This window comes from Notamacropus eugenii, chromosome 3 (genome assembly GCF_028372415.1).
Source record: "Notamacropus eugenii isolate mMacEug1 chromosome 3, mMacEug1.pri_v2, whole genome shotgun sequence".
In the NCBI taxonomy this organism is placed as follows: domain Eukaryota; kingdom Metazoa; phylum Chordata; class Mammalia; order Diprotodontia; family Macropodidae; genus Notamacropus; species Notamacropus eugenii.
The window spans coordinates 351,683,662-351,711,007 of NC_092874.1; the positions used below are offsets into that span (position 1 = coordinate 351,683,662).

The following is a 27,346-nucleotide window of genomic DNA, read 5'->3' on the forward strand; positions in this document are numbered from 1 at the left end:
TCCTGACTCAAGGTCTGGTGCTCTCTCCACTGTGCCACCCTACTAGATGTATCATCTAGCCCCTACAACAGATAAATATATGGGGAAAATGAGGGTGAAAGTAGAGAATGACAGTTAACACTGGAAACCTGGGTCACTGGGAAGATGATGTGCCCTTGTCATTAATAATACGGATTAATATCTACAGGGATTTATGGTATGCAAAGCACTTTACATATATTCTCATTTTGTCATTGTAACACCTCTGGAAAATAGCTGCTATTATTATACCCACTTTAGGGCAGCTAAGTGTACAGCAGATACAGTGCCTAGTCGGAAGTTAGAAAGACATCTTCCAGAGTTCAAATCTGGCCTCAGGCACTTACTAGCTGTGTAACCCTGGACAAGTCACTTAACGTTTGCCTCAGTTCCCTCATCTATCAAATGAGCTGGAGAAGGAAATGGCAAACCACTCTTTGCCAAGAAAACCCCAGAGAGGGTCACAAAGAGTTGGACATGACTGAAAAATGAATGAATATTCTCCCCAATTTACTTAAAAGTTATATGAGGCAGAGAAAGGTTAATCAACTTATAGTCATAGTTGGTGTTTGAAGTAGGATATGAATCTGGGTCTTCCTGACTCCAGCTCAAGTACTCTATCCATATACACTACACCACCTGTTTAATAAAGAAGTTCAGAAAAGGGAAGGGTTTGGGGAAAACAATGATGAGTTAGTTCGATTTTGAATATGTTTAATTCAATATGCATTTGTGACATTCAGTTCAATTTGTCCAAAAAGTAGTTTATAACATGTGGCTGGAACTCAAGTTAAGGACTCTATCATCTGCACTATGGCAAATTGAGTCCAAGAGAACTGATGAAGTCAGCAAGCAAAATAATATATAGAGAAATATATAGAGAGAGAGAGAGAAAAGAGGGTCCAGGTCCAAGACAGGAGGGACTTCAATGGCAAAGCATGACTTGGATTCAGTAAAGTGGAAGATCAGGTCGCCCACACCTACTCTAGGAAAGAAAATATACAGCAACAGGCCAAATACTGACCAGGAAATATAAGAAATGTACAGTAATTTATTCACTATTTCCACACAGAAACCTATAGAAAGTCAGCCAGAAGTCCACAGGAAGTAAGACAGCTACCCACCACAGAAGCAGCCTCTTCCCAGCCCAGAACAGAGGCATATAGAGTCAGACAGAAGATCCAGGGCAACAGGAACAAGGTCCATAAGCAAACACACATTTAACTGCCTACTGTTACAGGGACTGTGCCAAGTGTTGGGGATATGCAGAAGAAGAAGAAAAGGTCAGGTGGCAAAGAGCACACAATCTGATGGGAAAGAAAACATGGAAACAACTACGTGCAAACAAGATATACATACAGGATAAATGGGAGATAATAAATATCAGGAAAACACTAGTATTATAGAGGATCAGGAAAGACTTCTTATAGAAGATGAGAATTTAGCTGAGACCTGCAGGAAGTCAAAGAAAGCAGGGGCAGAGATGAGGAGGGAGGGAATTTCCAAGGATGAGAGAGTCTTTGAAAATGCCCCAAATCAAGAGATGAAGGGTCATGTGCAAGAAACAGAAAAGAGGCCAAGGTCACTGGACTGCAGAGTTATAGGAAGGGGCAGGAACCAGGAGGGCGGGTCATGGTGCTGAGATGGAAGACTGCAAAGACAGAGAAAGCAGCCAGGTTACAGAGAGCTCTAAATTAAAATTCCAGAGTATTTTACATTTGATCCTGAAGGCAAGAAGGAACCACTGGAGTTTATTGAATAGAGTGGTGGCAAGAGCAGACCTGCAGTTTAAGATCACTTGGACAGCTAAGTAGAAGATGGAATGGATGAGGGAGAAACAAAGGGCAGGGAGATAAATCACAAAGCTATTCTAACAGTCCAGATACGATGCAATCAACCTGTACCATGTTGTTAGCAGTGTGAGAGAAGAAAAGTGGGCACATAAAAAAGCTGCTATAAAAAATTAGAGCTGATAGGACTTGGAAACAGATTTTTGGGGGTTAAGGAAACTTGAAGATTTCTTGAAACAATGTCCAGGTTAATTTTTTACACACAATGTTCAAATAGTTGAATGATCTTTAAATGCTCCCTGCTTGATCTGTTTTCCAGGTCTGCTGTCTTTGCTATGACCTTTCGTTGTCGGTATTTTGACTTTCTTTTACTATTTCTAGTCTTTTGAAAATCATTAGTGTCTCTTTGCTCTACTCTAAATTTCAGAAAGTCTGTGGCTTCAATAAGGTTTTGTACTTCTTGTGCCAATGTTCTTTACAATTCTTTCTTTCTCCAGAGCTCATTGATTTCTCTTCCAATTTTTTCCTATCATCTTTGTTTCCTTTTAAGCTCTTTTTAAAACTTGCTTCATCTCTTCCAGGAATTCTAGTCGTTTTACTTTGAGACTTTGCTCGTGGACGTCTTGTAGTCAATTTGTGCTTCCGAGTTTGTGTCATGGACATTCCTGTCACCCAACAGCTTCCTGTAGAGGGAGTCTTCGTGTGCTCGTTCTTCCAATCTACTTCCTAATTTCAGACTTCGAGTTAAGTCCAGGCTATAGACATTTCTGAAGGGAATGTCTGGACTGATTCTGTTGTTATTTTCTTGGGATGTTAAGTGTCATGCAACTCTAGGATCACAGGGACAGCTCAGGCTAGGGACTTGCAAGCTTTCACTTCTCCCAAAGCAGTCTGATTCAAAGCAAAATCTGATTCCTGCCCTCCTGATCTGATCTCTGCAAGATTGTGACTCAAATTTGGCATCTAAGCAAAACACCTCTAGGCTTTCCCTGTTGCAGTTCCAGTAGACTGTTGGCTGAACTGAGAGACTACAAGCGAACAGGAAAGCACTGCTGGTTCAGAGTCAAAGGCTCCCCTTTGGTCTGGGATTCCTGAACTGGTTACTCAGATAGGCTTCAGATTGGGGTATAGGATAGAACTAAAAAACCTGCTCTACACCTGCAATCAGAAGCAAACATCTTCTGCTTGCTTCTGAATTTGCTCCTTGCTCGTTATACAGCCAATGGTCCATGACTTTTAACACATTACCTATAGGTACGAGAACTCCCAGGGTCACACTGCATCTGTGACCCAGAACTGGGGACGGATCCCTAGAGTTTCCAACAGGCACCTATTTTTGAATCCTGCACAAGTTTTGGACCAGCTTTGTGTGGAACTGGGTTCTCTTTTTGCCATGTTGTACAGCCTGCCCTTTTTAGTTCATGTAATAAAAGGATCTGCACTAGATCCTGTCCCTAAGGTCCACAGATCCTGGAGAAGAAAAATTACTCACTGTAACTTTTTTCTTGGATTTATCTGTTTAATAAGGATTCAGTCTAATGAGTATTCCAGATCTCTGTGGAAGAGATGTCAGGGAAACCTCAACTGTACTTCTTGCAATTACACTATCTTGGTCATCCCCCAAAGTGGAAAGCAACTTAAATGACCTCAAGCTGATAACACAACATATTCTTTTAACATTAATATACCACTTTTAACATTCATATACTGTGATACTATATGGCTGTGAATTATGGAATATTACAATGTCAGAGTCAAAATTACAAATAAAAGGGAAACAGGAAAAGATACATGTTTGTGGAAGTGAGCTAGTACCTGAGAAATTATTAAGGGAATATAAAACTGAGAAATATAGGTACTTAGGTTATGTATTACACTGGTAGCCATGATTTTATTTTAATCAGAGAAGAGATTCCAGGGTATTTGATAGATCCTCTACAGAGGCTTTATGGCAGATGACAGACAATCACACTGAATGAGAAAGTAATCTGTATCAAGAGAGGGACTACCCGTATCGAGAGGATCATTGATTCAAAACTGAACTAATGCGTTCATCAATAACTTTAAACAATCCTGGATGGTCAATAGCGTAAATATTATTTCCACTCTGAGATGAAGAAACTGAGATTCAGGGGTTAAGCAATTAGACTATGTTCCATGGTGTAATAAAACAGGATTTTGTTCTGGTCTGTCTCCCATTCCTTTCCCCCCTAGTTCTAGTTAGTATAAATAAATTTATAAGTAGTCAATAGCAGGGAGTAAGTGTGTAAAGAGGAGCCTAGAAGTCACCTGTAGACTGTTCCATAAATTAAATAAAGAATGTAACAGTTACCTGCTAAGTGAAAGGCACATTCTGAGACTGCTACATTAAGGGAAGCCCGGCAGGCCCTCGTGTAAGGGCCCTTTTGTCCTGCTAACGGCCCATGGGCTGTGTAATTCCAGCAGAATAGCAGTGATGTGGATATGTAAGGAACTAGCCCCAAAGTGGCACTGATAAGAGCTGTCCCCTACAAAACCCTATAAAAATGAGATCCCAATTCCTGCTGCCTGAGCATCCCTCTATCTCTATAGGTCCACACTGCCCAAGTGCTCCCAATTCTGTCTTCCTCCCTTTCTCTTCCCCACGCTGCCTGCTTCCCTCTATCCCCACATCATCTCCACCACCCCCCCTCCCCCCGTATTCTCTGTGCCTTCTGTCTCTGTATTCTCTGTGCCTTATTGAAAGTGTGACTGAAGCATTACTCCCCACGTGTTGCTGTCCTAGCTTTTCCCAGCGAATATCCAAAGAACTAAGTGTGTCTGCCCCCTACTGCACCCTTGTGGTCTTAATGCCTTAATCAAAATTAATAATTCCAGTAATTAATTAGCAATTCATGTAGTTACTAAATATTTTAAGTATATGAGGAAACTCATTTTTTTTTGCTCCTAAACCACACACCTACCACACCACACTGATTCTGAATATTTTAGCCTACAATTTAATTTGAAAAGTAACTTCTGAAATAAAATTAGGCTATGATTAACACTAAGCATTCTTAATAAATCTTATGCAAACAAGTTCCCAGATGTTATTCTTTTGTATAAAATAATAAATAAATGACTATGAACCAGTAGACTGCAAACAGAGGGCAGGCACTGTATTTTTCGACTTTGTATTGTCAGCACAACGTATACATAACACATACTTAAATATGTGTTTCGCTGATTAATATTACTTCAGTACCATAACCTCGTCAACCAAATTGATACGTAAGGAGAAAAATTGTTACTTTCACCTTTCAAGTAAATAACTAAAGACAATCTGCTATTTCTCAAAATATGCATACATCATGAGATAGCTACATTACAAAACTCGGCAACATTAATTCATAGTCATAGCGCATATAAACAATCATTTCACAATTTGTATAAAAGTACACAAATACCAACTTATGAATAGCTTATCTACAATGCGCACACTGTCCTTTCTTTAATGAAAGGTTAGTATTTTAGCTCTTTACTTATCACACTGTGAAAAATTAAGACTAAACATACAAAAGGTACTATAATTGTACTTTAGCTTATTAAATGCAACATGAATATATCAAACAACTAGCTTTCAATTTTGCAGATTGTTTTAAAGCTTCAAAAGGTAATAATAAACAATATTACCATTTTCACTCAAAACTTACTTCCAAGTTTTGTCTTAATATCATGAAAATGAGGATATAGTTAGCCTAATAAAATCTTAACAAATCTAGTCAGAAAGGAAGGTATTTAAATTATGAGAAAATTAAAGCATTAACTTGAATCAAAAAATGACCTAAAAATTTCCCTGCTATGAAATAACCTATGAGATAAAGATGTGTTCACTGATAAAAACAGACACATTTTAAGTAATAGAGTAGGAAATTTAGAGATCTCAGACATGAAAAATGCCTATCTAAAAAGGAAAGGATTCCAATATTAAAACAGACATAAAAAACTTGGTTTAAAATGCTACTCTTTGAAATGAAAAAAAAATCTCTATACATCTCATTTATAAAGTAAATGCCTAAGTATATCCCTTTGTTTCATGATATTATGTAAAAATTTATAAACATTTTGATAATATTTTTAATGCCAAAGCCTTCTTATGAACTTAATAATGGCTCAAATTTTCATGGAAGGATTTTCCCATTTCTATATAGCATTAAAATTATTAAGAAAGGTCAAATAATGATTTTCCTTTGGATTTTGATAGGAAAATTACTTTTAGCTTAAAAAATTAGTTTCTACTAATTATTCCTCAAGAAGACTTTTTATTTATTTTTATATTTCTCCCTCCCCCCCCCAAAAAATGTTATGAAACTAAGCAAGGCTTTTTATGGGGAAATGTAACTACTTTTACAAAAGCAAAATAGAAACATAACACTCCCTTGCCTCAGTTTCCCTATCTATAAATAGCAGGGTTCAATTAGATTATTCAGGTCCTTGATAACTGTAAAAGTCTATCAATCTATAACTCTACTATGGTTTTACATATTATATATATATATATATGTATATATATATATATATATGTATATATGTATATATATATATATATATATATGTATATATATATAGCACCAAAAGTTTCCTCTAAACAAATTTGTTAAAGAACTGTGCACTATTGTGTCCAGTTCACAAATGAGGTAAACTGAGGTTCACTGACATTCTATAACTTGCCAATAATAACAAAAGTATTAAGTGCTCAGGCTGGAACTTCAATTTAAGTTTCCAGTTTATTTCACTAGACTAAGGAACCTTCTCCAGTACCTCACCCTCAACAAAATTAAAATTAATTATAACTGAGCAAACAGAAATTACGTTCAAGGTTTCCAGAAAGAGGGAAGTTTTAAACAGGATGCTAGAGGCGAGCCATGAATTATTAGAAATGAGAAGTTCACAGGTTTACAACTTAAAGTAACCTTAAAGGAAAGTGATTCTGTGTCATGCACTCCAAATTCATCATTTTACAGACAAGCAGCTGGAGCCCAGAAATGTTGAGTGACTTGACCAGTGACAAAGTTTAAGTCCTAGAACTAGGATTCCAACCCAGGGCCTCTGACTCTAAATCCAGTGCTCTTTTCCTCTACACCATAACAACATTCCAAGGATACTTTGGTAAAGGTAAAAATGTCAAATAAGAACATAAAGGGGAAGAAAAGTAAGCAAATTTGTTGACTTCATAATCTATTTTGCAGACTAGTGAAGGGTGGCCAAAATTTAGGTGAGAAAAGTGACAGTGCTAAAGCTCTTTTAACATAATATAGACGTCTAGATTTAATATCAATCAATCAAATATTTATTAAGCAGCCAACAAGACCTTTTCTTGGGCATGCAAAGACAAAAAAGAAAATGTCCCTGACCTCAAACAGCTAACATTCTATTAAGGAAGACAATATGCAAAAAGAGATTTAAAAATAAATATGAAATAACCTTGGCAACGAGCAGCTGGAAAGGATCAGTATAGGTATCACACAGAAGGTGATACTTGAACTAAACTTTGAGGAAAAACTAGGGAGCGTTAAGTGGTGAGGAGAAGGGAACATATTCCTGGCATGAGAGAAAACATGTGTAAAGGCACAGAGATGGGAAATGGGAAGTCTTGTGTAAGGAACTGCAAGAAGACCAGTCTGGATTAGTGACAAGACATGTGGGGTGAAGAGAAGGGAGAAGTAATATATAAAAAGTTAGGCTGTGAAGGGCTTTAAATGTCAAAGAGCAGAGTCTATATTTATCCTAGAGGTAATAGAAAGCCACTGAATAAGGTCAAAGTGACACGGTCAAACTGGTATTTCAGGAATATCACTTGGGAATCTATAAGGTGGGTAGACTGGAAGGGGAGAGACTCAACACAAAGGAGACAAACTAAAAAGAGTGTGCAATAAGCCAGAAAAGGAGACTAGAGGAGAAGAGTCTGTATTTTATCTGGAAACAAGAAAGAGTCACTGCAGCTTTTTGATGCTGACACCGTTTTATGCTTTAAGAATATCAATTTGGTACTTGTGTGGAAGCAGCTCTATTCCACAATCTTTACAGCATCACCACTACTTGAAAGATGTAGGTAATATAATACTTCACTCTGTTTTGTGTGGGCTGACTACACTGTTTAAAAAAGCATGTTCGTATTTTGTTGGAGCAAAATGGAATCAAAAAGACATTTCCAAATTATTATCAAAACAATGCAAAATTCTTTAAAAGATAACAGATAAGTCTACAGACCCCTTCAGACTATTAATTATCAAACAATACACAAAAGAGGGAGAAGTATTTACCACTGTCCTAGAGATCCAAAGCAATTTCTAAATTGAAAACTATTTCCCTATAAATGGTAAGGTCCTCTAGATGCTGTTTGTGGATGCTGATGTCCTGATTACATTAGGCCTAACAACATTCCAGAGCTTCCTGGAAAAGGCTCCATGTCTCCTCAAAAGAACTTGACTTAATACTGTGCACAGGAAAAGTCAAATATATGAAGAATGGCAACTATCCAGATTAGGGTATGGAATGAAATGGACAACAATGAAATTTCTCTATCTGTATTCGTTAATACTCATAGTTTTCCATATGTTTATACATAGTCAATAAACATTTCTTAAGCACCTGCTGTGTGCAGACACTGGTGCTCTCTCTCTCTCTCTGCCAGCCAGTAGGAATAGATTGAATTGGACCCAGTTTACACAGGAGTAAGAGAATGGACTAGATTATGTTTCAGAAATTATAAAGCCCTTTTTATAATTTCAAACTTCAATCTGATACTTGTGGCCCATCTATTTAATACCAATATTCTTTTTTTAATATATAATTTATTCATTTTTTAGTTCTTAACATTCACTTCCACAAGAATTCGAATTCAAATTTTTCTCCCCATCTCTCCCCACTCCCCACCCACCTCACATTCCAAGCACATTGATTCTTTAGTGTAGAAGCTGCTAAATTCTGGGTTATCCTGATTGTATTTCCACAGTACTTGAATTGCTTCTTTCTGGATTCTCGTAATATTTTCTCCTTGACCTGGGAACTCTGGAATTTGGCTACAACATTCCCAGGAGTTTTCCTTTTGGAGTCTCTCTCAGGAAGTGATTGTAAATTCACTCCATTTCTATTTCACCCTCTCGGTCTAGAATATCAGGGCAGTTTACCTTGGTAATTTCTTGGAAGATGATGTCTAGGCTTTCTTTTTTTTGATCATGGTTTTGATCATGGTTTGATAATTTTTAAATTATCTCTCCTGGATCTATTTTCCAGTTCAGTTGTCTTTCCAATGAGATATTTCACATTGTCTTCTATTTTTCCATTCTTTTGGTTTTGTTTTGTAATTTCTTGGTTTCTCATACAGTCATTAGTTTCCATCTGTTTCATTCTAATTTTTAAAGAACCATTTTCTTCAGCAAGCTTTTGAACCTCCTTTTCCATGTGGCCAATTCTGCTTTTTAAAGCATTCTTCTCCTCACGGGCTTTTTGGACCTTTTTTTTGCCATTTGGTTTGGTCTATTTTTAAAGGTCTTATTTTCTTCAGCATTTTTTGGGTCTCCTTTAGCAAGCTGTTGATTCACTTTTCATGATTTTCTTGCATTGCTCTCATTTCCTTTCCCAATTTTTCCTCCACATCTCTTACTTGATTTTCAAAATCCTTTTTGAGCTCTTCCATGGCCGGAGATCACTGCTTATTTTTCTTGGAGGTTTTGGATGTAGAAGACTTGACTTTGATGGCTTCCTCTGATGATATGCTTTGTCCTTCCTCATCCAAAAGGATGGAAGAAAACACCTGTTCACCAAGAAAGTAACCTTCTATAGTCTTTTTTTTTTCCCCTTTCAGTTCCTTGACTTTTGAGTCCTTTGTCAAGTGGAGGGTATACTCTAGGGACCTGTAAGTTCTCAGTTCCTCCAAAGTGGCACAATCAAGGGAGGAGTTTACTCCTCTCCTGGGTCTGTGAGCAACAACAAACACTCGTTATCTGCCCAGGATCTGCAAGTAGGATTCCCTCTCCACAGTCACCACCAGCTCCACCACACCAGCACTCTTCCTTACCCCAGGACTGCCATTCAGGGCTAAGACCCAGATCAGCTGCTTGATTCCTCAAGAGTCTTTAGGCCAAGGGCTTCAAAAGCGGATGTTGTTGCTGCCCAGGGGCCAGGGCTGGGACCTTGCTCTCCTCTCACTCAGGTGAAAGAGCTTTCTTACTGACCCCTGAAGCCATCTGGCCTTTGTGGGTTGAGAAATATGGGAACTGCAGCTGCTACCCATGATTCCATGCCCTGAACGCAGTGAAGGTTGGGCTGCACTCCAGTGCAATAGACCTTTCCTGTTGGCCTTCCAGGCTGTTTTGGGCTGGAAATCTCTTTCACTCTGTCATTTTGTGGCTTCTACTGCTCTAAAATTTGTTTACAGTCATTTATTTACAGGTATTTTATGGGCTATGGGAGGAGAGCTTCTACAGGTCCATCCTTCGACTCCACCATCTTGCTCTACCTGCTAATACCAATATTCTACTAGTTCTATATAGCAGCAAATAATGAAACATTACAGTCTTCAAAAATTAAAACATAAGCATTACCACTGGAAAGGTACATGGTAGAAGTAAGCAGGCTTAGAAATAAGAAATTCCAAAGAAGGATAAGAATTAATGTAGCCTTCAAAGAAATACAGGCTAGTAGAGTGGTAAGAGTGAGGCTTAAGAGGCAGATAGTCTTTACGAACTATTGCTAATTTCATGATATCAAAATAAACATGGAGGGCACCTAAGCGCATTAACTGGGACCAACTGTGGTGAACTTGTGGAAGTAGGTGGACAAGAGTCACATACCATAGGAAAGGAATAGATGTATTATGATCTACATTGTTGGAGGGAACATCTACATTGATGGAGTCAAGGATCTACTTGAGTAAATATTAAAAATTTTTAGTTTAAAATATCTGTAAGTTAAAATAGGTACTTCTATCTCAAAGGAAAAAGCAAAACAGTCACAAGACAAAGAAGAGTTTCTGGGAAAAAGGACTTTGGAAATCAAAGAAGTTGAGCAAAAATTAAGGAAAAAATAAAAGTAATAGAAGAAAATCAAGAAAATTATGAAAAGAAATTCAAGTAATTGGAAAAAGAGCAAAAAACTTACCTAAGCAAGTAAAAAATTTAAAAATCTTAAAAATTTAGAACTAAGCAAGGGGAAGCTAATGACTCTATAAATCACCAAAAAAATAAATAAATAGATAAATAAATAAATAAATGACTAAAACAAAATCAAAAGAATGAAAAAAATAGAAGAAAAATGTGAAACATCTCATTAGAAAAGCAATTGACCTGAAGAACAGATCAAGGAGAATAAGAATTGTTAGACTACTAGAAAGTTATGATTAAAAAAACATTCCAGACACTATAATTCAAGAGATTATTAAGGAAACTGCCAAAAAGTTTTAGATTGAGAGGATAAAGCAGAAACAGAAAAAAACAAAATCCATCACTCACTACAACCAAAGGGGTCCAAAGATGAAAACTCACAAAAACATCATAGTTGTAAGTTTGTTCTTCATTCTCCATCAGGAAGCTGATGCCATGACTTGAAAGTAGCCTGGATTTAAGTGAGGGAGAACCATCTGGATCCAGTGGCCTGATATAGATCAGGACAATTAGAGATGGCCCAAGATGTAGTGAGAGACCTTGGCCTTTTTAAGCTAAGATTTTTCGGAATTATCACTGATTGAGGCAACATCCATTCAGTGATTAGGGATATTTAAGAAGCCAAGGGATGGCCCCTTTAATCAAAAACAAAAAAAAAAAAAACGGAAAGGGGAGACCCTCAGGGTTTCTGGCCAAAAGAAAAATGTACAAATGTACAGAAGATATAGATATAACATAATAATTATAGATATATAATATATGTGCATGCATGTATAAGTATTTTTGTGTAATGGTGACCATTTCTTGGGAGAGGGCAGGGAGCAAAAAGGAAAAAAAGAGAAATTCACATGGCAAATTACATATTTAAAATAGCAAGTTGTAAATAACAGATTTATAGTTTCATATACAATCATCTTTTTATTCTACCATGTTATGAAAATGCTGGTTTTATTCCAAAAATTAAAAATAAAATGATTTTTTAAAAAACGAGAAGTCAATTAGATGTTTGAGGAGGGACAGGGCAAAAAGCAAGAAAGATAGTAACAAAAAATAGGATGAAGAGAAATGCACAACTAGTAACCATCACATGAAATGTGAATGGGATGGACTCTCATCCATAAAATGAAAATGGCAGCAAAATGGATCAAAAACTAGATTTCCGAAATATGCTGTTTGCAAGAAAAACGTTTTAAAATGAGCGATACACATAAAGTAAAAATAAAGGGCTGCAGTACAATTTATCATGCTTCAGCTGATACAAAAAACAACAAGGGTAGTAATCACGATGTCAGACAAAGTTAAAGTTAAAAAAGAATTAAAGAGATAAATAGGAAAAATTACATTATGATAAAAGGTATATAATTAAAGTAGAATAACACAGATAATGAAATAATAGCAATACTAAACCCACAAGCACCAAAAGTAATATCATCCACATTTTTAAAGGAAAAGCAAAATTAATTGCAGGGAAAATGAGAAAGCAAAACTTCAAAGGACTTAAATCTTCCCCTCTCAGAACTAGACAAATCTAAAAACAAATTAAAAAGTCAAGGAGATGAAAAGATTGTTAGTTAAGCTAGATACGACAAATACCTGAAGGGAAAACAGAATGAGAACGGAAAGGAATGCACCTTTTTCTCAGGGGTCCATGGTGCCTTTTCAGAAATTAACATAAATGAGGACATAAAAACCTGATAGGGAAATGTAGAAAAACAGAAATATAAAATGCATCCTTTTCAGACCATGATGCAATAAAAATTATATTCAATAAGGGACTATGAAAACACAGATTCAAAATTGATTGAAGACTAAATAATTGAGTGGGTTAAAGAACAGATCATAGAAACAATAAATAATTTCACTAAAAAGAACAATGAAACAACATATCAAAACCTAAGAGATGCAGCAAAAACAGCAATCAAAGGAAAATTTATCTCTCTAAATGCTTACATCAATAAAATAGAGAAAGAATGTAATAACTGGGTTTTCAATTAAAAGAAGAGAAAAAGAACAAATTGAAAAGTTCCCATTAAATAGCAAAATGACATCCTAAAAATTAAAGGTGAGATTAATAAAATTGAAAGAAAACCATTGGATTAATAAATAAAACTAGAAAATGGTTTTATGAAAAAAAATTGATAAACCACCGGTTAATATAAAAAAAACAAAACCAAATCCCAGTATCAAAAATGAAAAGGTTAATATACCACTAATGAAGATGAAATCAAAGCAGTTACAGTTATTCTGCCCAATTATATGCCAGTAAATTTAAGTGAAATGGAAGAATATTTACTAAAATATAAACTGCTTAATTAACAGAAGAAGAAATAGAATTAATTAAATAAGCCTATTTTAAAAAGAGAAAATTAATAAGCCATAAATCAGCTTCCTAAGAAAAAAGCATCGGGACTACATGGATTTACAAGTGAATTCTACCAAACATTTAAAGATCAATTAATTCCAATATTAAATCATTTAGAATAACAGGCAAAGAAGGAGTCCTACCAAACTCTTTATGTGAAATAAAAATGATACTCATACCTAAACCAGAAAGAGCAAAAACAGAAATAGAAAATTATAGAACAATTTCATGTGGATGTATGACAATATGGATACAGAAAGTCGAAATAAAATACTAGCCATAAGACTACCACAATATATCACAAAGATTACGTATGTGGTAACGAACCAAGTAAGATTTATACCAGAAATGCAAGGATGGTTTTAACATAAGGAAAACTATTAACATAATTGATTATATCAATAACAAAAGTAACAAAAATCATACGATTTCGACTACAGATGAAGAAAAAGCTTTTGATAAAATATAATACTACGAAAAATACTTCAAAGCATAGGTATAAAGAAATTTTTTCTTAAAATGATAAGCATCCACCTAAAACCTCAGCAAGCACTATTTGTAACAGGGATAAGCTAGAAGCTTTCCCAATAAGATCAGGAGTGAAACAAGATTGCCCATTTATCACCAGTTTTATTCAGCATTGTATTAGAAATGCTAGCAATACCTCTAAGAGAAGAAAAGGAAATTGAAGGAATCAAGACTGGGCAATGAGGTAATAAAGCGAACTATCTCTCTTTGCAGACAATATGATTGATTACCTACTTGGAAAATCCTAAAGACGCAACTAAAAAGTTAATGGAAACAATAATTTCAGTAAAGTAGCAAGACATAAAATAAATTCACATAAATCCTCAGTATTTCTATACACCACTAAAACCCTGCATTAAGAGATACCCCATTTAAAAGAACTGTATACATTATAAAATATCTGGAAAGTATACCTACCAAAACAAACCTAGGAAGTATATGAACATAATTACAAAATATTTTTAGTATAAAGTCAAAATAAAATAATTGGAGAAATATTATTTATGAGTAGAAAAAGCCAATATAATAAAATGACTACTGTACTAATCTACTTATTCAATGCTATCCTAACAAAATTACCAACAAATTATTTTATAGAGCAAGAAAAAATAACAAAATTCATTTGGAAGAACAAAAGGTCAAGAATACCAAAGGAATTAATGGAAAAAGAAAAAGAAAAAAAGGTTTAAGAGTGCTAGATCCTAAACTACATATAAGGCAGGAATTATCAGAACTATTAGTACCAGCTAAGAAAGAGGAATTAAAAGGTGACTCAATGGAGCAGGAGAGATACACAACACACAGTAATAAATGATCATAGTAACCTGGTGTTTAATGAAAAGATTTAAGTACTGGGGATAAGAACACACACTATTTGGTAAAAATTGTGGGGAAACTAGAAAGTGCTCTGGCAGATGCCATTTGCCAAGGTAAAATCAAAATGGTTACATGGCCTCAATGTAAAAGGTGGGTATCATAAGAAAACTAGAAGAACATGGTTGTGTACAATAAGACCAACAGAGCTAAGATTAGAAGTAGAAAACTGGGGAAAATTTTTATATACAATTTCTCTGATAAAGGTCTCACATCTTAAACATATAGAGATCTTTGTCAAATTTCTAGAATATGAGTCATTTCCCAATGGATAAATGGTCAAAGGATATGAATATGTAGCTTTTCAAAGAAGAAATCAAAACTATATATATCTCCACATCATTCCTGATTAGAAATGCAAATTAAGACAATATTGAGATATTATCTCACAGCTATCAGATTGGCTAAAATGATAGAAGGGGTAAGTGACATATGTTGGAGGTGATGTAGAAAAATTAGAGACACTAATTCACTCTCGGTGAAACTGTGAACTGATCTGGAATTGTGCCATAAGAGTTACAAAACTGTATGTCCTTTGACTCAGCAATACCAGTATTAGGTCTGTCTTCCAAGATGATCAAGGAAAAAGGAAAAATACTTCTATATTCTAAAATATTTATAGCAGCTCTCTTTGTGGTGGCAAAGAACCAGAAATTGGGGGAATGCCCCTCAATCGAGGAATGACTAAACAAGCCGTGGTATATGACTGTGATGGAACACTAATGTGTTGTATATGTAAAGAACCTGCATGAAATAATGAAACGTGAAGGGAGCAGAGCCAAGAAAACATTGTATGCAGAAAGAACAAGATTGTTCAGAGACTAAGTGTGAAGAACCAAGTTATTCTGAATACTGTAAATACTGAAATCGACTATAAAGGACCTACGAAGGAAGACATCCTCCATCTCCAGAGAAAGAAATGATGAACAGAAGCATGTATAATATGGCTTAACATAGATTTCTAAATCTCAAATGGTGGCCTTCTTTAGTGAGGGGTGAGGAGGGAAGGAGGAAGACAGTTCACAACTTAAAATGTAACAAAAGAAATAAAATTTAATTTAAAGAAATTGAGATATCATCAAAATCTATCAGCTATCTAATTAAGTGATTTTTTCATCTAATAGTTTCACTTAATATTATTTTATCCAAATTGAGATAATTAAGAATCAGTGTTTGAGAATTTCAGTAAGAAAGGTATAGCACAATTTTTCATTCAAAATGTCTATACTTTTAAATGTTTCAACAACTAGAAATGACAAAATCTTACCACCTTTTTAATGTGAAAATTTTACCTGGGTCATTATGTGAATGAGGCACAACAAATACTTGAAGGGGCTCACTGTCCCATTCATTATTTTCATATGTAATGTCAAATCCTTGCTTCCAAACTCCTCCATCTGGATTGTCAAATGGAAGAAGGTTATAAACATTCAACATCTATAAATAAAAAAAAAAGTTCAATGTGAGTTTTACTTAGTGTAAAAACATTATTTACCCAATGTCAACTGTGACCGTTAATATTCAAGAATATTATTCATCTAATTTTATAAGAAAAAAATATAAAAAAGCAAAGTATTCTAAAAGATAACAAATGTTAGATAATTCAATGCATATATGATTTTATCCCATCACTAATATTCTAGGCTTTTTCCTCACTGTGATCCCACATTTTTGAAGTCTAGGTAGATAGTCCTGCAAAGGATCATAGATATCTGATGCCCAAGTGACAATCTAACTTTAGAAATACATCACCAGAAGTTTGGCCAACAGTCATGAATATTTCCAGGTACGCCATTCATGAAACCAACTACCAATAGATATTCTGAGGAAATAAATCAACTTATCCTTATGCAACTAAATACTCACTGTCATAGAGAACTATTTTGAAAGAAGTTACCTACATACATCAAAAATTCCCTACCTGTTATTAAGTTTTCCTTTTAAAGACAGACAAGCAGAACACTGAAAGAAACATGCTGAATTTATTACACACTTAAAAGAAAAAGCAAACTGCACATAACAGATTTGTGGTTTCACGTACAACTCGTTTTTCCTTATTCTATTTTATGTGGAGGTATTAATTTTATTTGATGTTTATTAAGTAAAGAATAGAAGTTTTCATCTTGATTATGAGATCCAATATTTAAAGCTGGAAAGAATTCTTCAAGGTCGAGCCCAACCTCTACGTATGAGAAGACTGAGGCCCAGAGGTTAAAGGGACTTGCTCAGGTCACACAGTAACTGATGGAATCTTTCTTACTAAAAATCAGTGTAAACTAACAGCAAGCTAGAAAAAAATCAAATGTCTCATTTAAAGGACAGTTTTTGCACATTATAATTTCTCTAAAATTCACCATCATCATGAAAGATGCCCTGTGCAAAGTATAGCTCCTATTGCCAGATCATATGATACTAATTACAACCCAAGAACATTCCATGGTACTAAGGATTACACATAATATAACAATGCAAAAAACTGATTTAACCATTTATTTAAAGGAGAGGGGGAAAAAAAGTAGATAAAAACACATTTCTTCAGAATACGACTTACTCAGCAATACATCTATCTTATATAGGACCTATGAAAACGTAAAATTAGGTGGGCCTGGAACTGAGTAGAAAGAGATGTTTTGGGAAATTTCACAGTGCTTTCAACAATCTTAAATTACTTGCTGCCTCAAAAGCCCAAGTCTTAACATCAATATTTTTCCAGCAATACTTTAAAACTATGAACAAACATATTAATCTCATTAGAATTACAACAAGAGGGACAGCTAGGTGATGCAGTAAATAGAATGCCATACCTAGAGTTGGGAGGGCTCATCTTTCTGAGTTCAAATCAGGCCTCAGACACTTATTAGCTGTGTGACCCTGGGCAAGGCACTTAACCCTATTTGTCTCAAGTTCCTCATCAGTTAAATGAGCTGGAGAAGAAAATGGCAAACCACTACAGAATTTTATTTTAAAAAACTTTTTAATTAAAAAAAGAATCACAACAAATAACTCAAAAAGCAATGGAAACACATGTTGGCTATAAGGAAGTTGCAGCACCTTACTAAAGATGACTTTTTTGTAAGCAATGGCATGAAAGAAATTAAGGACATGTAAAAGCAGATAAAGAGGTGGGCCAATCATACATACAGTAAAGTGGAAAAAACAGAACAGATCCAAAAAGCACAACTGTAACTCAGACACTAAAGATTAGCAATATATTCAGTACATTTGTTAGATTTCTATTGCCAATTTAAGGACAAATAAAACTAACTACATCAGACAATTAGGCATGGAATAGTTGATATATCTACACGTTGATGGGACTGTAATTCAACACAACTGAATGTGGGTTTCAGTGTTGAGAAATACTCTAAGCTTCCAATATAATCTATTTTTTTTTCACTGAACCTAGTATGTCACAGGTTCAATACAATCTACCATATGGAAAAATTCATAGGAAAAAATTTTAAATTGACATAAATAAGGTTTGACCATATATTTATATTAATTTTTCATCATCCTATTTATACAGGTGACAAAAACAGAAAACTAATCAACACAGCAAAAGTATTTTTGTACAACTAAAACCATGTTAAAGCAAAAAGTAAAAATCATTAACAATAAGGTATATGCAGAAAATTCAAAGATCTGCAATGATGATTTGTATCAAAATCACAAAGAGCAAACATCTTGAATAAGATACAGTAACCTTTAAAAAGAAGGCAAGGAGACAAATATCAGACAATTTGCCGGTGTTGCTATTTTCAAACATTCTAAAATTCATGAGTAATGCTTCTAGAAAAAGGCCTTCACTAAAAAACACAACATGTGAAAAGCAATTCAGAAGAGTATTATTTTGAGGGTAAAGAGGAGAAAATAAGACTGATGTCAAACAGTAACAGAGCTAAGACGTTCTGAAAAAGCAAGAAAGACAAGACTTATTTCCTCATGTGCATTACCTGTACGTCGGAATTCTGTTTTCCGCTCTCTGAAGCAAATGAACAGTCCTCAGCTTCATTCGGAAAAGGTATTAGAGCAGATGGCACAAGATCAGAGATGGATCTATGACTGGTATTGTTAATACCGTGTGAGCTTTTCTGATCGTCCTTCACAGATTCACTCAAATTGATGACAGAGTCTCTAATGTTTGAAATGATTTCATTGTTTTCTGCCAGCAAACGCTCTAAATGGTCTATTTTTTCTTGCAATATTGAAAGCTGGGCCTGCAATAAAATAAAGTGCACAGAAACTATTATTCTTCTGTTTAGACGCTTTTTTCTTTCCTTCAATGTCTGATCAAATTCCACAGCACTTTAATACCAGGAAGAATTAGGAGAACAGAAACAGCTGGCAGGAGGCAAAAAAAAAAGAAATTTATGCACACCATTCACAGCATAAAATAATTACCACAGTTGGAATCACTTTTATGATAATTATAGCACACAACAAAAGGCCTGAAGCATTCAAGATTTAATTATTAGGAAATCCCCAAACTGGATGTGTTACATCCAGTATTAACCTAATATTTCATAGTCTGGAGTCCTACGGAAAGCTTTCTTGGATTAAATTACTAAAAACACACAGAAAAAAATTAAAAATTGAAACAATTGCTTCTAATATATAGTTGCAAAGAATACAAAAACTGCTTCTAGCCTTCCATCCCTCAGTAGGATCAACTATGGATCACAAAGTTCAGTACAGCTTTAACTACCCACATAAAGAAAAGCAATAGCGGTGCCGATAAATGCTCATCATTTGGCCATCCAAACAGTTTATGTTCGGCTTTATAATATTACAACATCGCTATTAATCAACGTCACATTTCGAGAACAACGTGACTCTTGAGAAGCACAAGCCTTGGCACATGTTTAAAAGCAAAGAAGACACTCAAAACATCCAAGAGAGCTCGAAATCCAGAGGTCACTTTTATCTGCTCCTCGTCCCACCCCATGTCACCTATTTTGTTTAAACAGTCTAATAATAATATTATAATAATAATTCAACAGTCCACCCAAAGACCATTTAGAAGACTTGCTAAGGACAAAAGTGATACTTAATTATGAGAAAAACATAGTAAAGAAAAGTACAGGCAGCAGCCATTAAGATTACAAGTGACAGAACAGCAGGCACGCCAAAGAAAAAGAAAGCCAGAGATACGCCAGAACTACTAGACAGCCTGCCTCATTGGCCCTTAGAACAGAAAAAGGCCGTTGGTAATCAGTGCATCCCTTGGGCCAGGAGGGAGAGAAATCTGCATCTCAATACCCTTTAATCTGTGTGTTGTGACATCTCTACAAGAGTGCTTTTGGGACTAGCAATCTACGTGCACTTCTACTGACACTGAGCAGACCTCAACCAGACGAAATGGAATTCAACTGTTTTCAACATTAATCAGTTCTCTGTCAGCTGAGTACAGGACTTTACATTGTCAGATGCCTTCAACAAGGATGAAAACACACCATGAACAGCTACCACGCTGACAGTAAATTATTTAACTTGAAAAGGCTACAAGCCAAGACTAAAGTGGAGGGAGAGTTGGTCCAGGATGTTCTGGTTCACAAATGATTGTGCACTCAATGCATCCTCTGAGGCAGAGATTCAACAAAGTGTGTACTGATTCTCTGCTGCTTGTGCTAATTTTGGCCTAACATCATCAAGAAAACAGGTTTTTTACCAGTCAGTACCACACTTTCCATACATGGAACAGCAAATAGAGAAATCTGGTATGCTGTGGATAAGTTCACTTACCTTGGCAGTATACTTTCCAGAGATGTACACAAAGATGATGAGGTAGATGCACACACTGACAGAGCTAGCCCAGTATTTGGGAGGCTCCAAAACAAAGTGTGGAAGAGAGGAGGTGTTAGACTACCAACTGAAGATCTATAGAGCCACTGTGCTGCCCTCCTTGCTGTATGTATGCCTGTGAAACCTAGACAGAATACCAGTAACATGCCAGCAAACTGAATCACTTCCATTTGAATTGTCTTGGGAAGATTCTGAAGATGACCTGGCAAGATAAGGTATCAGACATTTACACACTCCAAGCACTCAAATTCTACTGCAGGGAGCACAACTTCTATGGGCTGGCCATGTCATTCCTAAAAGACTATTTTACAGAAAACTCAAACAAAGCAAGTGCTCACATGGAAGTCAAAAGAAGTAATACAAGGACATTCTCAAGGTCTCTCTGAAGAACTGTGAAATTGCAAGGACACTCTCTAAGTCTTTGTGAAGAGTTCTGGAACCGATTATATGACATGGGAGACAACAGCAAAGGACCACACAGTGTAGTGAGCCTGCGTCAAGGAAGACGCTGTGCTCTATATTCAAAGCAGAACTGCAGTAGCCCAAAACAGGTGTGATTTAGACACCTCCACTCCAAATGTTCATCTGGACTATTTGTACGCAACCTGTAGCAGAACACTCCAAACTCACATTGGTCTGATCAGTTATAGTCAGACACACTGTACCTTGACTCCAACATAGAGATATCATTCTGGTACTCTTCAAGAATGAAAGAAACAACCAAACAACTGGACTTTATGCCACACATCTGTTTCACTACTCTTTGAATGTTTTTAATTCTATGATTTTTAAGAATGACTACTATTCCAACCAAACATACAAAAGTTGTAGTTCTTCAAGAGCACACTTCAATAACTGTTAGAGGTTTTTCAGTGGATGTTGATAAGTTGAATTTCAAAGGTCCTTTCAACCCCACAACAAATCATGATAATTAATACTCCAGAATAAATATGGGGAGGAAAAAGCAAGAATTTATCAACTCTTGCCACAAAAAAATTAATCCTAAAAAGTCAATCAATGACTTTCTGAGGGACCTCATAACTATAGGGATTCTTACAGGTTTCTCTAAAATGTGACTTAGGCTTCTTGAGGTCAGAAAAACAGGGGGAAGAACATTTTTCTAAGGTTTGGAAACACCTGTCATGAGCAAGAGAACAGAAAGACTGAAATACTAAAGACTGGGAAAAGGTAATTTTTAATGACACTCAATTTTTCATTTGGACCTATATTAAAATTCTTAGAAAAAATCCAGGTGAACCTGTAAGATCTAGACATCTTCAAATTATAAGATTGCACTCTACCCTCAAATGTTTTAGATGACTTCCCATATCTAGTAGACCTGAAAGTGTTATCTCCACCAAAAGAACGATGCACTCTAATAAACTATACTGATACACTGAGAAGCAAGATTACAGAAATCCTGAGATGGAATACTTGCAACACAACCTTCTATAGTGCCAAAATGTCACAAAAGATTCAGAACTTTACCCAAAATACAGAGATCAATATACATTACAGTGTCGGAATTCATATGATTTAATCTCCACCTGAAAACCTATGGGAAATTAACAAAGCAAGACTTGGAAAACATGTATTGTTTAAATATGTACTAAAGTTGCAATATGATAAAAGTGTGGTTTCATAAACAAAAATTAAAGAATATATGTACACAGTTTGCGAACACAATCTTAAACAGTATAAAATAAGTGACTGCAGTAAAATATATATTAAAAATTTTCTTTTAAGGTTCATGGTATAGGTCAATAAATTTAACTATTTTATTTTGTTCCAGCTAAGCTGCACATCAATGTAATAGTAAACTGAAGCTATAAAAGAGCTTAGTGTTTATACTAGCCTAAAATATGTATTGCAATATTCCACTAATGAAAAGCAAAGGGCAGAAACGTTAAAAAGTATAGCATAAAAAGGTCAACTGTGGCCTATTGCTTGCAAAAACTTCTGCCCATTCTCTATTAAATTTGTCAAAGATGCACACAATAACCTTATGAGAAAATGACATCTACGTAGAACTATACCATAATATATATACATACATATGCATATATGCCATAATATATATGTATTTTGTTAATATTGATGTAGGGTTTTGGTTTTGTTGGCATGTAATAGGGAAATACAAAACTTACATTTTAATGAAGGAGACAGCAAGTATATATAAAATATATACAGCATAAAATAAATTGATATATAACATATACATAACATATGTAAGACATTGATAACTTTGGAAGGAGCAGTTTCAGTCAAGTAATGAGGACAGAAGACATTGCAAAGGGTGAGTGAGGGAAACTCAAGCAATGAGTATAAAGATTTTTCAAGGAGTCTGGTTAAGAAAGGGAGGGAAAAAAGGAATTTGGAAGTAATTTGAAGGAATGGTAAGTTCTATCGAAAAATTTTGTAAATGAGTATACTTTACAGCTATTCTGTAGCTCCGAATGACAGAGTTTGTATAGCTTGGTTAGATTTGGTTGAACCAATATTGTACTGATTCACCATTGTATATAACATTCATATATATTATGGTATAGATCTACACAAACGTCCATTTTCTCTTTCTAATTTGACAGAATTTCACTTGCAAATTTATCTGGTCTTGGAGTTTTTCCTTTGTGAGTTCATTTATGACAAAATACCCAGAAGAGAAGAAATAGATTAAACAATCCAGTATCAGGGGGAGGGAAAGACAGAAGCTACTAGTGATATACACCAAGGAGATCAAAGAAAGAAGGAAAGGACCCATATTTAAAAATAATTTATAGCAGCTCTACTGTAGTAGCAAAGAAAGGGAATCTAAGGGGCTGGAGGGTACCAATTGACTGGTGGAACTAGGGGAAATCGCTTCATTCTGCATTCTGATTCCATAGTTCTTTCTCTGAATGTGGATGGCATTTTGCCTCAAGAATGCTATAAGAGGGGGAGGAGCCAAGATGGCGGAGTAGAAAGATTCACATACGCTAGCTCCAAACCCACAGCCCATAAAATATCTGTGAAAAAAGAGCTCCCAGCAAGTTCTGGGGCAGCAGAAGCCACAGAGCAACAGAGCAGAGGAGATTTCTGTTTCAGAGAGCCCTGAAAAACTGAGGAGGGGTCTGTCGCGCCCCGGACCCACAGCCCAGCCTGGCCCTGTCTTGGCCTCAGCACTGAGGGGGGCAGATCCGAGCAGACTTCAGGGAGGGAATCTCCAGTGGCCATGCAGGTCCCTCCACCCACAGGCGCCAGGGGTGAGTTTGAGAGTCTTTTTGGCTCCCTCAGGAGGCAGCAGCAGACGCAGCAGCAGACAAGGGCTCCCCAAGCAGGCAGGAGCTTGGATCCATTGTTGAAGGACTCCACATAAACCCCCTGAGGGAACTGAGCCCTGTGTGGTGGCCCTGTCCCCACCTGAAAAACTGAACTTAATCTCACACTGAATAGCAGCCCTGCCCCCGCCCAAAGCCCTAAGGCTGGGAAGCAGCATTTGAATCTCAGATCCCAAGGACTGGCTGGGAGGATCTGGAGGCAAAGTGGGTGTGAAGAGAATATTCAGAAGTCAAGTCACTGGCTGGGAAAATGCCCAGAAAAGGGAAACAACAAAAAGACTATAGAAGGTTACTTTCTTGGTTAACAGGTATTTCCTCCCTTCCTTTTGGATGAGGAAGAACAATGCTTACCATCAGGCAAAGACACAGAAATCAAGGCTTCTGTGTCCCAGCCCACTCAATGGGCTCAGGCCATGGAAGAGCTCAAAAAGGATTTGGAAAATCAAGTTAGAGAGGGTGGAGGAAAAACTGGGAAGAGAAATGAGAGAGATGCAAGTAAAGTATGAAAAACAAGTAAACACCTTGCTAAAGAAGACCCAAAAAAATGCTGAAGAAAATAATACCTTGAAAAATAGGCTAACTCAATTGGAAAAAGAGGTTCAAAAAGCCAATGAGGAGAAGAAGGCTTTCAAAAGCAGAATTAGCCAAATGGAAAAGGAGGTTCAAAAGCTCACTGAAGAAAATAGTTCTTTCAAAATTAGAATGGCACAGATGGAGGCTAATAACTTTATGAGAAACCAAGAAATCACAAAACAAAACCAAAAGGATGAAAAAATGGAAGATAATGTGAAATATCTCATTGGAAAAACAACTGACCTAGAAAATAGATCCAGGAGAGGCAATTTAAAAATTATGGGTCTACCTGAAAGCCATGATCAAAAAAAGAGCCTAGACATCATCTTTCATGAAATTATCAAGGAAAACTGCCCTAATATTCTAGAACCAGAAGGCAAAATAAGTATTCAAGGAATCTACCAATCACCACCTGAAAGAGATCCAAAAAGAGAAACTCCTAGGAACATTGTGGCCAAATTCCAGAGTTCCCAGGTCAGGGAGAAAATATTGCAAGCAGCTAGAAAGAAACAATTCAAGTATTGTGGAAATACAATCAGGATAACACAAGATCTAGCAGCTTCTACATTAAGGGATCACAGGGCGTGGAATAGGATATTCCAGAAGTCAAAGGAACTAGGACTAAAACCAAGAATCACCTACCCAGCAAAACTGAGTATAATACTTCAGGGGAAAAATTGGTCTTTCAATGAAATAGAGGACTTTCAAGCATTCTTGATGAAAAGACCACAGCTGAAAAGAAAATTTGACTTTCAAACACAAGAATGAAGAGAAGCATGAAAAGGTAAACAGCAAAGATAAGCCATAAGGGACTTACTAAAGTTGAACTGTTTACATTCCTACATGGAAAGACAATATTTGTAACTCTTGAAACTTTTCAGTATCTGGGTAGTGGGTGGGATTACACACACACACACACACACACACACACACACGCACATGCACATGCACATGCATACACACACAGAGACAGAATGCAAAGAGTGAATTGAATAGGATGGGATCATATCTTTAAAAAATGAAATTAAGCAGTGAGAGAGAAATATATTGGGAGAAGAAAGGGAGAAATGGAATGGGGTAAATTATCTCTCATAAAAGAGGCAAGCAAAAGACTTTAGTGGAGGGAAAAAGAGGGGAGGTGAGAGAAAAACATGAAGTTTACTCTCATCACATTCCACTAAAGGAAGGAATAAAATGCTCACTCATTTTGGTATGAAAACCTATCTTACAATACAGGAAAGTGGGGGAAAAGGGGATAAGCAGGGTGGGGGGGATGATGGAAGGGAGGGCATTGGAAGGAGGGAGCAATTTGAGGTCAACACTCATGGGGAGGGACAGGATCAAAAGAGAGAATAGAAGCAATGCGGGGCAGGATAGGATGGAGGGAAATATAGTTAGTCTTATACAACACAACTATTATGGAAGTCATTTGCAAAACTACACAGATATGGCCTATATTGAATTGCTTGCCTTCCAAAGGGAAAGGATGGGGAGGAAGGGATGAAGAGAAGTTGGAACTCAAAGTTTTAGGAACAATTGTGGAGTACTGTTCTTGCTACTAGGAAATAAGAAATACAGGTAAAGGGGTATAGAAAGTTATTTGGCCCTACAAGGACAAAAGAGAAGAAGGGGACAAGGGCAGAGAGGGATGATAGAAGAGAGGGCAGATTGGTGATAGGGGCAATTAGAATGCTCAGTGTTTTGGGGTGGGGGGAGGGGACAAATGGGGAGAAAATGTGGAACCCAAAATTTTGTGAAAATGAATGTTAAAAGTTAAAATAAATAAAAAAATGGGCATTTAAAATCAAGGAAAATTTTAGGCAATGTCAAAACAAAAGCTATTAATAAAGATTTTTTAAAAAGTAAAAAAAAAAAAAAAAAAAAAGAATGCTATAAGAATGTTTTAGGTAAGGGCTAAGTCTACCAGAAAGAATCTTCACATACTGTGGCTGTTACTGGATATAATATTCTCCTGGTTCTTCTCATTTCACTCAGCAGCAGTTCATATAAGTCTTTCAGATTTTTCTGAAGTCCGACCATTCTTCATTTCTTACAGCACAACATCTTCTACAGTTGATGGGCTCTTCCATCATCCTCACTCTCTCACTCAACTTCAATCTCTCTCCCTATCTACTGGTTGTTTCTCTGCCTGCCAATATGGACATGTCTCCCCCATCCAGCGATCTCATTCCCTCTCATCTTCTGCAGCACTATCACTTGCTTTCAATCTCCCCACTTTCTACTGGCAGCTTCTCCACTATCTACAAACATGTCTATGTCCCCACATCCTCAAAAAACCTTCATCTGACCACTGGCTATAATTCCTTATCTCTCCTGCCTGTTGTGGCTAACCTCTCACAGAAGGCTATCTACAAGGGTTGCCTCCCCTTCCTTTTCTCTCCCTCCCTTTTTAACTCTTTCCCAATCTGACTTTTGAACTCACTCAGCTACAAGGGCTTCTCTCCAAAGTTATCTAAGATTGCTTAAGTGTCTTTTCTCATTTCTCAACCTTCTTGATCTCTCTACAACTGGTGATAATAAAATCATCCTCTTCTATTCTGATATTCCCTTCTCTCCAGGTTTCTGCAATCCTACTTCCTCTTGGTTCTCTAACAACCTGTTCGATTGTTCCTTCTCAATATCCTTTCCTAGATATTCATCTAGGTCATGGATAGCTAGGTGAAACACTGAATAGTGTCAGGCCTGGAGTCAGGAAGCCCCAAGTTCAAATCCAGCCTCAGACACTTAATAGCTGTGTATCCTGGACAAGTCATTTAACCTTGTTTGCCTCAGTTTCTTCATTTGTAAAATGAGCTGGAGAAGGAAATGGCAAACCACTCCAAGAAAATCCCAAATGGGGTCACAAAGAGTCAGACACAACTTAAAATGACTGAATAACATCTAGGTCATGCCCCAAAATGGTAGATTTCCCCCAGGGTTCTGTCCTGGGGTCTCTTCTAT

General features: G+C 36.3%; 1 protein-coding gene across 1 annotated transcript in view; it reads right to left on the reverse strand.

The window, feature by feature from the left end:
* The window catches only part of MAN2A1 (mannosidase alpha class 2A member 1), a 221,211-nt gene that overhangs the window by 155,278 nt on the left and 38,587 nt on the right, over window positions 1–27,346 (reverse strand). The window contains exons 2-3 of the mRNA XM_072597247.1: window positions 18,647–18,910; window positions 15,986–16,130 (exon numbers count right to left, since the gene is read on the reverse strand). Coding sequence (XP_072453348.1) covers window positions 15,986–16,130; window positions 18,647–18,910 — 409 coding nt within the window. The remainder of the gene's footprint in view (window positions 1–15,985; window positions 16,131–18,646; window positions 18,911–27,346) is intronic.